Below are 16,048 nucleotides of genomic sequence, written 5' to 3' on the forward strand. Positions count from 1 at the left end.
TTCAAACAATATTTTATGAGCTTCAATAGATCAGATTTCATCCTAATTTGGAAATAACTCCTCACTTTCTTGTCAATTGTAACAAATTTAATTCAAAAAATAGAAATTAGTCTTACCAACTCCATTGTAAATGGTAAGTTTATGCAATAGTTTGCTTTGAATTGAGAGACTTTTCTTTCAATTATCATCTTATCTTAAATCTGGATATTTCAGTCCTCTTTAACATGATGATAATAGTATAATACGCAAGTACAGAAGGAGCAATATTTCAGGACAGCCTACATGGGGAATTTGTTGAATCATTAACCAGTTTTATTTTAAAAAATATAGATAAATAAATAAATAAATGTAATAAAAAATGAAATAAATATTTAAAAAAAAAAAAATATGGCAATACCATTAGATTAATAGATTTGACTAATAAAAACTATGATGCCTTCTACTTATAAGCCTGATGAACTTTACAAACAAATCTAACGCCCCACGACCCCTCGGCAGCGGCGATTCTATGGTTTCGGGAAATTGTTTTTGTTTAGGTTAGTTAACTCAAGTCGGAGAGCACCATCTCACCGCGGCCGAGGTGGGGGTGTTCGTTAAAACCCACGAGACCACCACATAAATTAATACACATTTAAACAGTTTCAATTACAATTTCACTTGGTCGTTTATTCGAGAAAAGGTTACAATTTCTTGTGTCGTGTTTCTTAAGTGTTTATCCCTTACCTAATTACTTAATTAATTGAGCTCGTTTACGCATCCACATCGACAATCACTCACTTAAAGTATTAGTGACTTACTGGGACTTTTAGAGTCTTTGATCGATCGATAACTTTATAGGCCTTTTTAATTGGGGGACGGGTCGACTTAGCTCTTTCTTGTTCCGGTCTCTCGACTCGTCGCACTCGTGTCGGGGCATAGCAGACTTGAAATTTCCTCTCGATGTCCTAGGGGCGTCGGAGGGTCTTAAAGGTGTGTGCTCGTCTCCGGTCCTTGTGACGTCGAAATCGTTGACTTTCTCAAATACGAGCACAAATCAGCGGTCTCCTTTGTCTCTTTCTATTATTCTGGGTTGGAAGTGTTCTCTTTACTGGAGACGGGCGAGGTTCAGTATTACTATTTGTTGTTTCAGTTCCTTTCTATTATCGTCAGCAAACAGCGACAAGAAGATGAAGTTCAGCAACTTTCAAAATGTTCCGTGGACGAAGCTTTAATTAGTACAAGTCGGGGATCTCAAAATGTGCGTGGTGGCTGAATTAAACTTAGGGTGGAAGGAGAGGGGTGGCAAATGCTTGGGGTCCAGGGATGCAAGTGTGTAGGGAAGGGAGGATTGGGTCTTTTTATACTCAATTAACACACCAATCTGCTGTCTAGCTCGCACCTCGAGTCCAACAAATTCCTTATTAATTTCCTTTGTTTTTCCATCCCATAATACTTTTTGGTCACCTGATCTCCCACCACTGTCGACTTCTTAATGGACAGGGCAAAAACTTATTTCATTGGTCCAAACTTTCTATTCCAAAACTCTAACAAACTTTTTACCTGTTTCTATTCCTGATTGGTGAAATGAAGGGGAAGTCCTTATACTTTTTAGCGTGGGTATGCTGGATTCACTCGTTGGAATATTCTCGAGATACCAGTGACAGCTCAGGCTCTAGAGTATCAATTAACTACTAATACAACGACTCTGTTATCATTCACCATTTTCACAAACACCTAACTAAATTCTATCAAAAACAAATCTGTTGTCCAAGGTATATTTATCATTCTTAACCCCACCCGACCTATTTCTCTACTCTTTTTCCCTTGTCCCTTCACCTACATAGCTACATAGTCTATCTCAAAGCCATTTATTTATCAATCAACTATCCCCTAGGACTCATAATGCTTTTAACCCGGCTACTTTCAAGTTCAAGCATGCACTACTCAGCATGTTCACACTCATCTTTAATCCCAGTGTATTCCACCATGCTACACATAGCTTGGCAAGTATTCGTAAATGTGTTTGAAAAATAGGTTTTTAACATGACCAACAGGCACGGAGTTGAAGCCTTGATAGCGAAACATTGGATAAAGAATCATTGTACAGCAAAAGGGGGCTACGCAGATGAACATTATTGTATGAAGAAACATCATAATACAGTAACTAGTCTAAAAGAAGTGTGTTGGCACACGTTAAGTGTCAGCTTTCATAGATATCAGTACAAACTCATGATAAGTACTACTGAGTTAAACGATATTTGTACGATAGGACGTGCACCTGATCACTGTTCTTTATGAATTATTTTTAAAAACAATGCTCACATATCAATTTCGCTATACAACATTTCATTATGGGATGTTCAGACTCAAACAAAGTTCAGAAAAAACATTACTTATTATATAAATATAGATACATAGATCTCATTCCGCTAGGCGACTAATTTTGCCAGTCTGAATAGTGGGTCATTTATGGACAGCTATGTGTCAAACACTTAACCCCACATAAACTAATTTAAGTCTACATACCGTAGCTGAACGAAAACTATTTGATCATGCGATGAATATTTCATTTTCATTTAATCGCTTCATATTACCACCCAAGAAACTTGCCTTAGCTGGGGCTTTCTGGATGTGTGAGTTGCGTATTTCTTCATGTAAGTCCCGGCAGCCGCTTCCCCCAACTGGTAATAATAATAATAATAATAATATCGAATATTTAGGAGCGCTAAAAACAATAGGTACCATAGCGCTTACAAATCAGACTCGTTGTGGTTCTGCTATGAAAGAAACAGATGATATGTAACAACGTGGACAGTATTTTGAGACGCCAAGGCGCCGTTGCCTATAAAGTTGAAATAATTAAAAAATATCTTTTTGAGAAACTATTGTGACAATATGTTTTATTTCTAATAGATATAGTTTAAACCTTCTCAGAGCTTTATTAATTGATCTGTATGACTGTTTAGATTGATCAATAAAGTTTTGTGAAGATATCTTTATTAGGAATAAAAAAACATATTGCAATGATCATTTGAAGAGAAAATTTTTGAAGAAACAAAAATTATTTCAACTTTATGGGCAGCAGTGTTACATTTAAGAGAGGTTAGAAGGTGGATGGTGGATGAGTAATTTTCTTATACAAAAAGCTCCACAAAAAGCCACCAGATATGAAAGAGCAATTATTGCTATAAAAACAAGGTAAGTAGGTTATACTGCACAGAATTTGGGAAAGTGAAAATTATACACAGAGTTTGACCTACAAGTAGCCCTCCCCACTTAAATCATTATTAAAGACAGGGTATTCAACCAACAACACTACCATTACTGTAATATATTTTCAATTGCGCCATCTTTCTGTGAAGGCGTACATAGAGCAATTTCCCATCCCTATACTCAAGCATCATCACGCGCACGTCAACAATTGGTGATGCATTGTGGGACATGGCTATCGACACAATCGCACATTTTGAGCAACAGATGGCAGTATACATTAATCCGAAGTAGTGTCGGTAGAATACCCTGCCTTTAATATCACTTTTTTCATTATTGAGGTAACAAGATGAGCATCTACCTGGTAAAGCATCTGCCTGTCGATCAAAGATCTCAGGTTTGAATCCCACACAGGCGGATGACTGAAGCCTGCATTGTGTGTTAACTTGCCCCTCCCCTTGTTTCATAGAGGCAGGCTATGTTATGTGAAAAACACTCTGTCCCTCGGATAAGACGTTAAATGGAGCCCCTGTGTAGAGGAGAGTCACCACCTTTGCATGTTAAGAACCCCCCGCACTATTTGAATAAGAGTCGGGGGACATCCTGGTGAAGTGTTACACCTGCACACCCCATATACATCTGCAAGAATCTTCAGTATTGAAGGAGGCAGCTTATTCATAAGAAGAAGAAGAAGCAGAGGAGAGAAATAACACAAACAATACCTTTCAGACTTTGAGGAGCATTGGTGGTATAATCTTGTTGACCGTTTCCTGTCCCTTGAGCTGTTCCACGATGGCCAGCGCAAACTCAAATGCCGTTCCTGGACCTCGGCTCGTGATCAGTTTACCGTCTCGCACAACCCTGTCCTCACTGTAGGTGAACAGACCTGAAAATACACGGTTCTCTTTTTATAAAGGATTCAAGCTTAGCTTATGTGGCAATTCATGATTATTTTATGCGAGTTATTTATTATTACAATGTAAGTATTTTACATTAATGATGAAATAGTTACTTAATTTGTTCGTTATTGTGATTATGTCATACCTGCCAACATTTAAAAATAAGAATTGGGAATTTTTAGCATGATATGCCTTCGAAAATAAGAAATCGCACTTGCAGCGGCAGTGTAACCGGCAATACGCGGTAAATCTGTACCAAAAAGCGAATACAAATTCGCTTTTCGATTATGCAGCCATTCATCGCACACAATACGTGAACTCTCAAATCGCGGCACATGATAAAACAAGCTTAATTTGGCTTTAGCACCACAAAAAATAAAAATATAAAGAAATAAATATTAAAAAAAAATAATAATAGAAAGAAAGAAAGAAAAAGAAAAAAAAAGAAAAATTGAAATATTCTGGATTTTCAGGTCCTAAAAATCCAGAAAATCAGAATATTCTGGATTATTCGGAAGCAGGTATGTTATGTTGTTATCAGTTTGTAACTTTGGACAAAGACCATGAAAATAAAAATTAAATTAAATTAAACATCACACTGTGTGACTCAGTAATGGAAACAAAACACAATTTCTAAACATTTGAATTTCGCCTCTCAGTGCACAACGTTTCTTTCTGTGGCAATAGACCGATTTACTACCATATTCAAATTTTTTGATGTTTTCTTCGGTCACTTTTGTATATACACTAGACTGAAGGCTAACCAGAACCCTAATACTAAACTAATGCTAAAATCCAATTGCAACCCTAACCATGTGTAGCCATTAATTAAGCAAGTGTTTTCGAACATAGTTTACACGTTCTATTACCTGCGATAATGGATTAACATGAAGAAATCATCAAAAAGGTGTAGTCCAAAGTTTTTTTAAATGGTCATGCTTTTGTAATCGCTCATCTTCTAATTTTTTCAGGTTTCATTTTCCTTTCTTACTCTGGATGCTAGGAAACCAATTAAAAAAATAGTAATTTAAAAAGAATTCTTACCACTGTTTTCCAGTTTTTCTTTGACTCCAGGGTGCGATGTAATGGTTTTCTTCACACCAATGTTGTGTGTCATTAATGCTGTTGGTCCTATAGAAGAGATGCAATAGAGATATAAGTTGTTATATTCCACATACTAAGAATCTAGCTCTACGATTGGTCAAAAGTAAATCACGTGATGAAAGATAGTTCGCCCATCATTGATGGGAGTAGAAAAGTTTGTTACACTGTGTAGATAGTACTACTGTCTTCAGTGCAACGCACTTAAATTGTATAAGCTGCGTATCGCTCTTCTCTTTAAGCGCTTTTAGTGTTAGTACACAAACTATGGTCACGCGCGAACTATGGTCACACCAGTATCGCCATACTGCATGCACTGTTTGTATTATACACCGTTTGCTAGCTGTTGATTGATGACTTGTTGCTCTAAAATGACAGAAGAAGTGAAATGTTTCCGATGTGGAATATAAAGCAAATAATAACCTTTTGGTTTCAGGCGATGGCTGAATCCCTTCCTCGGCGATCTGAATGAATACGCTATCTTTCCTCAGCTGCGCTTCAGAAAGATAGCTACATCCAGATCGCCTCAGAAGTGAAAGTTCACCTTCACCAACAATAATTATTTGCTTAATACGAGTGAATGCTATTCTCCAAAATTAGACAAACAGAAAGCAAATGTTTTGATAGTGATTTAGAGAAAAAACAGAAATTGCTACACTCTTTGTCAAAGTGCGTGGGGGGGGGGGGAGAGAACTCTGGTTGTGTACAGATCTGCACATTCCATCTATTATGAAAGGAGAAGAGACCTGGGCCCTGTTTTTTATAAAACTTGTTAACAATAACAAATGCTAAATTTCAAAGAAAAATGTGCTCTCAACCAATCAGATGCCACGATTTCAGTAGCTTATAACAGTTGTTGTAACTTGTTATTGATAACAAGTTTCATGAAACAGGGTCCAGAGGGTCACAGTGATTCATTTCACTTATTCCCTCCCAGGCTCAGGTGATGTTAAAGCCCCACTGCACTACTTATAGCTACTTGCGCCCTATACGTAGCAAACAATGCCTAATCAGTGACCATTGGTCCCCCATGGTCCCCTATTTCTTATGTCAATTGAGAGCTGATTCGATGATATAACCACCTGTCAGTGACCATGCAGGGAGGTCTAATCCCTCCTGTCCAAACTAGTACGGAGGGGCTTTAAATCATTAAGTGCCATATGTGGTAGAAAATTTCGAACGCACCTGCACAGATAGCTGCAATGATCCGACCGCCTTCCTCTTGTGCCTTCAGCAATTCACCAACCTTCTTGGACTACACAATGACAAGGTTAAAGGTCAAAGGTTAGAGGACAGAATCAGATTCAATGCAAATACACTCTGTTGACACTATGAAGATGACGGACAAAGAAAGCGGACAAAATATACAGTTCCTCAGGTAGACAAAGGAACATCCCTTTACTGCTATTATGTAAAAATGTGTAAAACAGGTGTCACATTCATATTAACCTGTTCTACACATTTTTACATAATAGCAGTGAAGGGATGTTCCTTTGTCTACCTGAGGAACTGTATATTTTGTCCGCTTTCTTTGTCCATCATGTTCATAGTGTGATTTGCTGATGGGGGAGAAAATTCAGTGTACCATTTTGCATTACTTTCTGATTAATTGTGCATCGTTGCATTCGTAGCAAAGTACATGCACTTGATAGTTCTATACAACAAATAGTACATGTAAATTGAGTCAACTTCTCATACAATAAATCTCAATCATATCGTCTGTTTGGAGCCAGAAGGGTGTTGAATCTGTGCTAAATTATATGTGTTAATGTCCTCCTGGCTCCAGACAATATAGATGACCATAAAACAAAAGAATTCATGTGATGCCTCTGTTTTTTTGCTTCCCTGTTTTCTTAGAACAGTCAAAGGTCACGAAAGGCAAATAAAATCAGATTTTTAAATATACCAGGTTATTTCTTACCTTCTCTTCTTAGAATTTAATCAGTGAAAGATGTCAATAGAAAGGGTTATTTATATATCTAAAAGAATGAGTGGGTAGCTGGCTAGGGTGTTAACTAATCCTTATGCGTTGAAAGGGTTTAAATGGCAACAACAAGCTGTTGTCTGTTTGATGATTTTGCTTGTTTTTGTTTTTAATGATATGTACCCGCTGTCTATTTTAAAATTGTAGTATTTCGTTATTTTTATGATGTAATCACAGACACATGCATAGCCCAATTTAGGTAACTTTCTCTTTATAAGTGAACCTTCTAATACTTAATTCTCTCCTCATTTTTTTTTCTTCTCTCTGTTCCATTGACTATTTTTGTTCTTTCCCATCAACTTTCTGTTATATAAAATGTAATTTTCATAATAATATCTATAATATTCTCTCGGTAACTGTGTTAATTTATTATGGGCGTTCCCAACTCAAGCTATGCTTTCCGGGTTTTCGCCTCCTTCCGTATCTGAATTATTTACTGTATACTCTATGTTGAAATAATTGTTACATATATCATGTATATATACATTGTGTTTCATATTGTACTGTTGAATGAATACAAATACAAAACTAAGGAGCTTATCAACCAACCTCACAGAGATTCTTTGCTCCTGGTCCACCGCCTGGTAAGAGGATGACATCATAGGGACCCTGTAAAAAAAAAATGTACACTTCATTAATCATGCAATGTTTCAGGCAATCTTTCTGAGGTTAGACCGGTTTACTATTATATTCAAATTTATGGATGTTTCTTTCCTGGGGACCTACATGTAGCAACGATTTATTTGATTAAACCATGAACGTAGCTACCACCTTTGACTAAACTGTTATCAATGAAATAGCTACAGTACTTGAAACCCAGTCTGCATATATATATATATATATATATATATATACTCACTATGAACATGACGGACAAAGAAAGCGGAGAAAATATACAGTTCCTCAGGTAGACAAAGGAACATCTCTTCACTGCTATTATGTAAAAATGTTTAGAACAGGTGTCACATGCATATTCACCTGTTCTACACAGTTTTACATAATAGCAGTGAAGGGATGTTCCTTTGTCTACCTGAGGAACTGTATATTTTGTCCGCTTTCTTTGTCGGTCATGTTCATAGTGACTACTTGTTGCTAGGTAAGGTGAGCCTCTGGCAGCTTTCAACTTTTCACCACATTCCTTCAAAAATCAGCTAGTTAATCCCCTCACTCCTTGAGTATGGCATGGGCAAGGGTTATCGTCTGCGTATGGGGAAGGTTGACAAATGTCAGTTTTATTAAAAAATCCCCCAAACCAGACAGTCATTTCTGTCTAGGGTTAGGTATACCGTTTGGTCCAGGGTCAAACTTGAAATTAAGAATATGATTAGTTTTTAATAATGGCCATATTGCAATTGCATCTGCAGCATGTGTGGTACAAAAAAAGGAGGGGGTGGGGTGAGGGGAAGAAATGTTGCTTACCTGTGCAAGAGCTTCATCTAAAGTCATGTCTGGAACAATAGTCACATTTCTGCTACAGGCCACTGGATCATTGCCAAACAGTCCCGCAATGGTTACTTTGACCTGGTAACAACAACAATAAAGTCTAGATCTACAAGCAATTCATTTGTCTGCATTTATTCTATATTATCATCATCGATTATCATTATCATCACCATCTACCATCATCCATCATCATCATCACCATCTAGCATCATCATCATCATCATCATTAGCACCACCACCACCAATCATCACCGTCTCATCATCATCCATCATCATCACCACCACCATCATCATCACCATCATCACCATCGCCATCATCACCACCATCATCGTCATCGCCATCACCATCATCATCACCACCACCAATCACCACCACCATCATCATCACCACCATCATCCCCACCACCATCATACATCATCATCATCCCCACCACCATCATAGCCCATTACTTCTTTGTCATCATTTATTTCTCTAGCTTAGATTTAGTATATGATTTTCGTTATCCAACTAAGGTAACACTAACTCTTTGTTACTATTATGTCGGAACTCGTACTCGTTTACTGCCACTCGCACCCTTATTACACAATATTCGGTATATGGGACTACAACAAAATAAATGGAGGATTATTTTCTAAACTATCGATCAATGCCAGGATATAATTACTGACCTCAGCCCGTCTCAAGACATCAACGGGTATGACAGCTTCCATCTCCTCCGCTCCAGGAGACAAAATTAACATGACAGACATTATGCACGCTCTTAAAATAAGTCGCTTTACGTGCAAAAGTTCCTCTCTGGCAGGTTTGATCAATCACTGAACTTGCGCGCGTGCTTACCGCTTGTTTACGTTGCGCGCCGCAGCTCCGGATCCTCCTGTCGCTGACCCCGTTTTGTTTTGTTTTTTTCATCTAAATTTCCGAGAAATCTTCCAAATGAGTGTGGGTTTGTCAGGGTGATGCCGAATAATAAAGGACAGGGTTTAGTAACCTGGCAATATGTCATACTCCTACTAATAAATAATAATAGTAATAATGGTAATTAATTCAAATAATGATAATACAAAGATTTATTTAAAAAATAATGATAAATGAAAACCGCGGGGGAGTTATCCCGGGGGAGTTATAAACTCACGACTCCCTGATGAAAACCCTGACGAAAATATAAAGGGACACCAATAAACAATGGGGGCCTATAAAGACTATAGAGGCCAATTAATGTTTCATAATTAAAATTCATGATAGTAAAAAAAAATTGTTATAGTAGTTGAATTTGCTTGATTTGCCCTACATTATAACACTAGTTTCAACAACATCAACGTTTGGTGCTGTTGATCTCAGAGCTGAGGAGGAGGGGGGAGAAAAAAGTTAAAGAGAAGAAGAAAAATTTTGAAAAGAAGAAGAAAAAGGTGCAGAAGCAGAAAGAAGAAGAAGAAGACGATACGAGGAAGAGGAAGAAGAAGAAGATGATGATGATGATAATGATGATGAAGAAGAAGAAGAATGAGAAGAAGAAGAAGAAAAAGAAGAAGAAGAAGAAGAACTCGACGAAAATGACGAAGATCAGTTTTCCTCTTTCATTCAGACACTGTCTATAATTATATGCCCCCATGCAGTCTCTCATTTCTCTATTTCCATTATACTATAGGCAAAATAAAATTAATTCAAAGTTTTTCGTCTCCTCCCCTTTATTAAAAAAGTAAGGAAAATGGGCCGGCCTATATTTGATTTCTTTTGTTTTCTTTTCCATTCTCTAAATTTGTACAAATAACCTTGTTAAATATTGAGCACGTAATAGAAGAAGATGTACTTATATTTATCCAATAACATATTTCAGTGCAGAATTTTTTTAATAACTGCATGGAGCTCCGGCTCATTGTTTTTGTTGTTGGCCTTGCCCTATACCCGGCAAAATAACTCCTTATACTCCCTTTTCCCCAGAACTCTCCATCCACTTATATTGTCTAGTATATAACGGAGATTGTATTCTGTTGATATATTCAGGCCGAGGATGGAGTTTCATCTAGTATGAAAGAGGTATAATGTAGTCCAAATAAGAGCTTTTGTTTTTATTTAAAGAACGGTAAAAATGAATGAAAATAAAGATGGCAATTACAGAGGGGATGTAACGTAAACACAATTTGAACAAAGCAACAACATGATATCAAAAACTCTCTTGATGAGGGTTCTGTTGAGAGTTGAACCGGGACCCTTCGCGCCCTAGACGAGAATCATAAAAATACTAATAAACTTTGAGCTGTAAACATGAGTTGGAATTCATCGTTCATAAGCAATGATGTGATTGGTCAGTAATGACACACCTCCAGACATTGCGCGCGTTACCAGCGAGCAATACGTCAATGAATACACGTAGTAAATGTGTACACGTTGCGAAAATAACGAAATGTAAACATTGTAATCTCGATCTCTACATCTCTATGTAAATTCTACAGACCAACAAATCAACAGCAGGATTTGTTCACCAGCTCAGTGCACTATCGTAGATTTGGTTACGTTACCTAGCTAAGATTGATTAGTTCTAATTCTCACTACCAATTTCTCTGATCCGATCAATTATATCAAGCCACTGCAGCTGCACGTGCACTGTACCGATCTCCGGAACCAACGGAGGAAGGACAAGAAGAAGAATTAAGTCGACAATTATACATTTATTTTGAGAAGTGCAGTGACTACACATTTAGACAATGGACCATCTACCAGGTGAGACTTTTTATTTAGACTTTGATTGCATGCGCAATCGAGACACATTGACTGATCAGCTGATACTAGTGATAGTTATAATCATGACATAATGTCTGTATAGATCTAGGCCTAGATCTATAGGCCTTATACTTATAGACCCTACCGGCCCTAGATCTACTTAATGACATGTTTTTTTACTTCTAGAGTCTAGATCTTCTACGACGACGATACTCAGCAGGATCCATAAGTCAGGATGGGTGATCTGCATACAATAATAGAGTAGACCATGCACAGTTGTTGCTGGTGTGAGTGATCTGTGAGTGTGAGAGTGATCAACGTTAACTATGATGGCGCTTGTTTAGAAACCTATCCAAAATTTGACCCGTAACTCCACCATGGAGACCCTACTAAAACATACCCAAAATGAAGTAAATATTCATTAAATGTTGAAAGTCGTTATGTTTATTACTTTTTCACAAATTCACAGGTTTCACAGCAAACTGCTGCACAAGTGCAAACCGATATCCCTTACAAAAAAAATCTCTATGGTACACCATACAAACACCATAGCAAATCTACCATAGATTACCATACAAACACCATAGCAAATCTACCATATATCTACCATTCATTTACCATAGAACTAATTAAAATAATTGGGACAAATTTATTCATTTATTCAAATTAGGCCACACCTACATATTCTACCATAGAGCCACCATAGAGTCATCATTCATCTACCATAGAGCCATCATTCATCTACCATAGAGCCACCATTCATCTACCATAGAACCACCATTCATCTACCATAGAGCCACCATTCTTCTACCATAGAGCCATCATTCATCTACCATAGAGCCACCATTCATCTACCATAAAGCCACCATTCATCTACCATAGAGCCACCATTCATCTACCATAGAGCCACCATTCATCTACCATAGAGCCACCATTCATCTACCATAGAGCCACCATTCATCTACCATAGAGCCACCATTCATCTACCATAGAGTCACCACTCATCTACCATAGAGCCACCATTCATCTACCATAGAGTCACCACTCATCTACCATAGAGCCACCATTCATCTACCATAGAGTCACCACTCATCTACCATAGATCCACCATTCATCTACCATAGAGCCACCATTCATCTACTATAGAGCCACCATTCATCTACCATAGAGTCACCACTCATCTACCATAGAGCCACCATTCATCTACCATAGAGTCACCACTCATCTACCATAGAGCCACCATTCATCTACCATAGAGCCACCATTCATCTACTATAGAGCCACCATTCATCTACCATAGAGTCACCATTCATCTACCATAGAGCCACCATTTATCTACCATAGAGCCACCATTCATCTACTATAGAGCCACCATTCATCTACCATAGAGCCACCATTCATCTACCATTCACTACCATTCAAAATACGCAACAAAATGTTACGCTTAATTGTAGCATTTTGAAATGGTATATTCAGAATGGTAGTTTGGTTCTTGATCTATGGTTAGCAGAATGATGGCTGTAGTGCATTCTATAGTACACAGAATGGTGACTATAATATATTGAACTTTTGAGAAATCTAAACTTAAATGTTAACTTACAATACACACATGATGCTTATTAAAAAAATGAATTGAATGAAAGTGGCAGGATGTATTTGGTTTATATCAAAAGTTGTATGCATGTACATATGCTAAAAACTAAAATAAAAGGCAAGTAAAAAATATATCACATAAACATGTACACTACAAACTAAAATGAAAGGCAAGTTCGTAATTGCAACACATATTACTTGGACTTATTCTACTAAGATGTAATAAATACCCACATATATATCACCCTAGTTCCTATAAATAATCGGCAAGTTAAAAAGAAACAACTGAAATGTCATATACAGTGTGTACGTAAACATGACTAAAATGAAAGGCAAGTTAAAAATATATAAACATGTACAATAAAAACTAAGGCACTGAGTTGCAGCACAGGAGTGTTCTAAAACTTTGTATAAACATGTACAATAAAAACTCAAATGAAAGGCAAGTTCATAATTGCAACACATATTACTTGGACTTATTCTACTAAGGTGTAATAAATACCCACATATATATCACCCTAGTTCCTCTAAATAACTAAAATGTCATATATAGTGTGTATGTAAACATGACTAAAATGAAAGGCAAGTTAAAAATATATAAACATGTACAATAAAAACTAAGGCACTGAGTTGCAGCACAGAAATGTTCTAAAACATTGTATAAACATGTACAATGAAGTTCAAGTCAAAGAGGTTGTATGTGAGTTCGAAGAGGAGCAGAAAATACAAGCCTTGCTGCTCATTTTTGGAGTCTCTGAAGGCGATCAAGGTCCCTCTGGCTGAGAACACTGAAGACCCAACCCTTTCTATACTCAAACTGTTTACATGATTTTGATAGACCCTCTGTGTCAAACAATCCCCCCTGTATCGATCGGTATCACTACCCCCACCCCATGATTCGATGTGTAACCTCGTCTATGCCATGTTCCATCGTAGGGCACTGCCACGTCCACATGATCATTTTCCCTGATGGTCAGATCCTTGTCCATGGCCCTTTGACGTAGGCATGCTGCCACCTTCTTCTTCTGATCCTTACTGGTCTGCAAAAAAAAAAGAGTTTGTAATAAATAACAAGTAAATTTCAAGTTCCCTCAGGCCCCTTACTTATTAGACCCTATTACAAATATTTAGATTTGATTAATTTTCATCCCTTGATTTGACAAGAAGGGATATTGATGTACATGTATTATACTATCGACCATAACTAAGAAATAAAAATATGTTTGGATTAAATGTACGTACAGCTAAGATAATGTAATGAAGAAAACACAAGGCTGGTGACTTACCTCTTGGGATAAGGAAGATAAAGTGGCTATGTGCCTGTTGTAGCTAGGGGCTTCGACTAGTGGGGCTGTTCCGAGGATGGTCAGCAAGTCGCACAAGCTATCCCGTGCCAAACCAACCTCCGTTGCTGCCAGAGTAGCTCTGCGGTTTATTTCTGCAGACTTTCCACGTCCTTCGCATTCATTTTCTGATGAAGAGAATGTCCTCTCCTTCTTGCAAATGAAGCAACCAAGGACCATGGCGCAGTTCAACCCATTCCTCTTTGACAAATTCTCCAGAGGAATGAGATGCCCTGTAAAAGATATCCAAAACACTTTATGGAACAGGGAAAATATTTTGAAAAGCACAATCCCCAAATAATAACAAAGTGCTAGTTATGACATACATGTAATATATTACACAAATACACATTTTCACAGATTTCACGACAATTCCGATGCCCCCACTTCGATTCACCATAGAGTAAAGGAGGGGTTTTTCGGCCACTTAAGACAAAATCCTATTTGTTTTACTCTTTACTTCCTATTTATTATCATTTCTTGTTCAAATCATGAAGCAAATACTATTATTATTTAAACAAAGAAAGAATCCCAAAAAAAAAATCATGAATTGCCATGACAACATTCATTTCAATTTTCACTGTTTCGGAGGTAGTTTTCGGCCGCATGTACAAAGTCAATAGCAAGCAAGCAAGCGCGCCATGCGTTTCCCCACTGATCTATAGCACTAGCGGCCGGAGCAGGTATCCCAAGCCGGAGCTTCCCGTGCCGAAAAACTACCTTTGCGGTGATCAGAAATTTGAATCTGAATTAGACAGAGATATCGTGTGTGCGCTGCGGTATCCGGCTGCATTGATTAAATACATGCGATGAGATGCTTTTGAGCTTGCGACTCACACAAAATCGGACTCTAAATCTGAAAAATACTTGAAATAAAGCTCATTTTATGGTACCCATATTCCTTACACGCGTAAGATACTTAATTTTTCAGATTCGGGGAGCGGGATCGCCGATTACATCGCTAAAATGTGATATTTTAGGATATATTTTCCATTGCAAATGTGGTTCTTCAGTGACTCTGGCATGGTATGGTATGTGTGGGATATATGATATGCTGTTATGCGATGGATTTTACAGGGATTTTACCATGCATCCAACGGATCGGCCGAAAACTGGTGATGGTCGATTACCCCCTCCTTTACACTATTCTTAATCATTTAATTTGGCTTTTTGAGCCATTCACCCCTTAAGCATGCAATACAATCTCAAAGTAACAGTTTGCAAACTAAAAATATTGTTTGATAGTAAGTACATACCTCCCAGACACACGTGAGCCTTTTGCAATGCAGCTGCAAGTTGTGGGCCACTAATGACGCGGATCTTCACATGTGGGACCAGGGCCAAAAATAGGGCTGTCCAAACACTTATTCAGGGAAAGCTTCCTCGATCTCTGAATTAGCTGTTAGTTCTTCTGGCACCTCTCCAGCATTCATGTTACTCTTCTGTAATATCTGGTATTGATCTCCTTTGAACACCTTCCTCTTCCTCACATATTTTGGAGTTTTGCGAAGCATTTTCAGTGAGTAGAAATTGGAGACCAACGGCTAGAAGAGTTATTCAAATCTTGGGCACAAGGTGGCAGCAAACAGCCCTTGTTATCTACTTTCTGCTGATATACATTACTTGTTACAATTTGGTTTAGAATTTTTTATTTAATGATTTCTTTAATTGATTGAGACTAATTGAGTGCAAACAGAGGCAGTGGAGCGACTTCCAAAGTGGGGGGGGGGGGGCCGGGGGGGGGGAAGCACCAACAAAAAGGGCACTTTCTGGAGAA

General features: G+C 37.7%; 3 protein-coding genes across 4 annotated transcripts in view; 1 reads left to right on the forward strand and 2 right to left on the reverse strand.

The window, feature by feature from the left end:
• Positions 1 to 1,421: 1,421 nt before the first annotated feature.
• On the reverse strand, positions 1,422 to 9,461 carry LOC579485 (protein/nucleic acid deglycase DJ-1-like). Its single transcript, XM_030986766.1, has 7 exons — positions 9,286 to 9,461; positions 8,593 to 8,694; positions 7,723 to 7,782; positions 6,375 to 6,444; positions 5,133 to 5,219; positions 3,912 to 4,075; positions 1,422 to 2,660 (listed from the first exon to the last, which is right to left on the reverse strand). The coding sequence occupies exons 1-6, from the start codon at positions 9,364 to 9,366 to the stop codon at positions 3,915 to 3,917; spliced, it is 561 nt and encodes a 186-aa protein (XP_030842626.1). The 5' UTR covers positions 9,367 to 9,461; the 3' UTR covers positions 1,422 to 2,660; positions 3,912 to 3,914.
• A 1,503-nt stretch (positions 9,462 to 10,964) lies between these two features.
• The window catches only part of LOC580762 (cytidine deaminase), a 46,088-nt gene continuing 41,004 nt past the window's right edge, over positions 10,965 to 16,048 (forward strand). Inside the window, exon 1 of the mRNA XM_030986767.1 lies at positions 10,965 to 11,335. Coding sequence (XP_030842627.1) covers positions 11,320 to 11,335 — 16 coding nt within the window. The 5' untranslated portion in view covers positions 10,965 to 11,319. The remainder of the gene's footprint in view (positions 11,336 to 16,048) is intronic.
• On the reverse strand, positions 12,968 to 15,988 carry LOC115924498. 2 transcript variants are annotated; one of them, XM_030986768.1, is made up of 3 exons: positions 15,528 to 15,988; positions 14,215 to 14,504; positions 12,968 to 13,968 (listed from the first exon to the last, which is right to left on the reverse strand). In XM_030986768.1, the coding sequence occupies exons 2-3, from the start codon at positions 14,449 to 14,451 to the stop codon at positions 13,777 to 13,779; spliced, it is 429 nt and encodes a 142-aa protein (XP_030842628.1). In that variant the 5' UTR covers positions 14,452 to 14,504; positions 15,528 to 15,988; the 3' UTR covers positions 12,968 to 13,776. The 2 variants fall into 2 exon arrangements, with proteins under 2 accessions (XP_030842628.1, XP_030842629.1); XM_030986769.1 differs by lacking the exon at positions 15,528 to 15,988 and having other exon boundaries at positions 14,215 to 14,586.

Source organism: Strongylocentrotus purpuratus, unplaced genomic scaffold (assembly GCF_000002235.5).
Source record: "Strongylocentrotus purpuratus isolate Spur 01 unplaced genomic scaffold, Spur_5.0 spur5_scaffold_16, whole genome shotgun sequence".
Classification (NCBI taxonomy): Eukaryota; Metazoa; Echinodermata; class Echinoidea; order Camarodonta; family Strongylocentrotidae; genus Strongylocentrotus; species Strongylocentrotus purpuratus.

What these genes read in the sequence shown, in the direction of transcription:
- LOC579485 (XM_030986766.1), bottom strand. Translation starts at nt 9,366, where the DNA reads ATGTCTGTCATGTTAATTTTGTCTCCTGGAGCGGAGGAGATGGAAGCT. An exon ending in ATGTCTTGAGACGGGCTGAG is followed by an intron (nt 8,695 to 9,285) that starts GTCAGTAATTAT and finishes TGTTGTTACCAG; the next exon opens with GTCAAAGTAACCATTGCGGG. An exon ending in CATTGCAGCTATCTGTGCAG is followed by an intron (nt 5,220 to 6,374) that starts GTGCGTTCGAAA and finishes TCTCTTCTATAG; the next exon opens with GACCAACAGCATTAATGACA.
- LOC115924498 (XM_030986768.1), bottom strand. Translation starts at nt 14,451, where the DNA reads ATGGTCCTTGGTTGCTTCATTTGCAAGAAGGAGAGGACATTCTCTTCA. An exon ending in TATCTTCCTTATCCCAAGAG is followed by an intron (nt 13,969 to 14,214) that starts GTAAGTCACCAG and finishes TTTTTTTTGCAG; the next exon opens with ACCAGTAAGGATCAGAAGAA.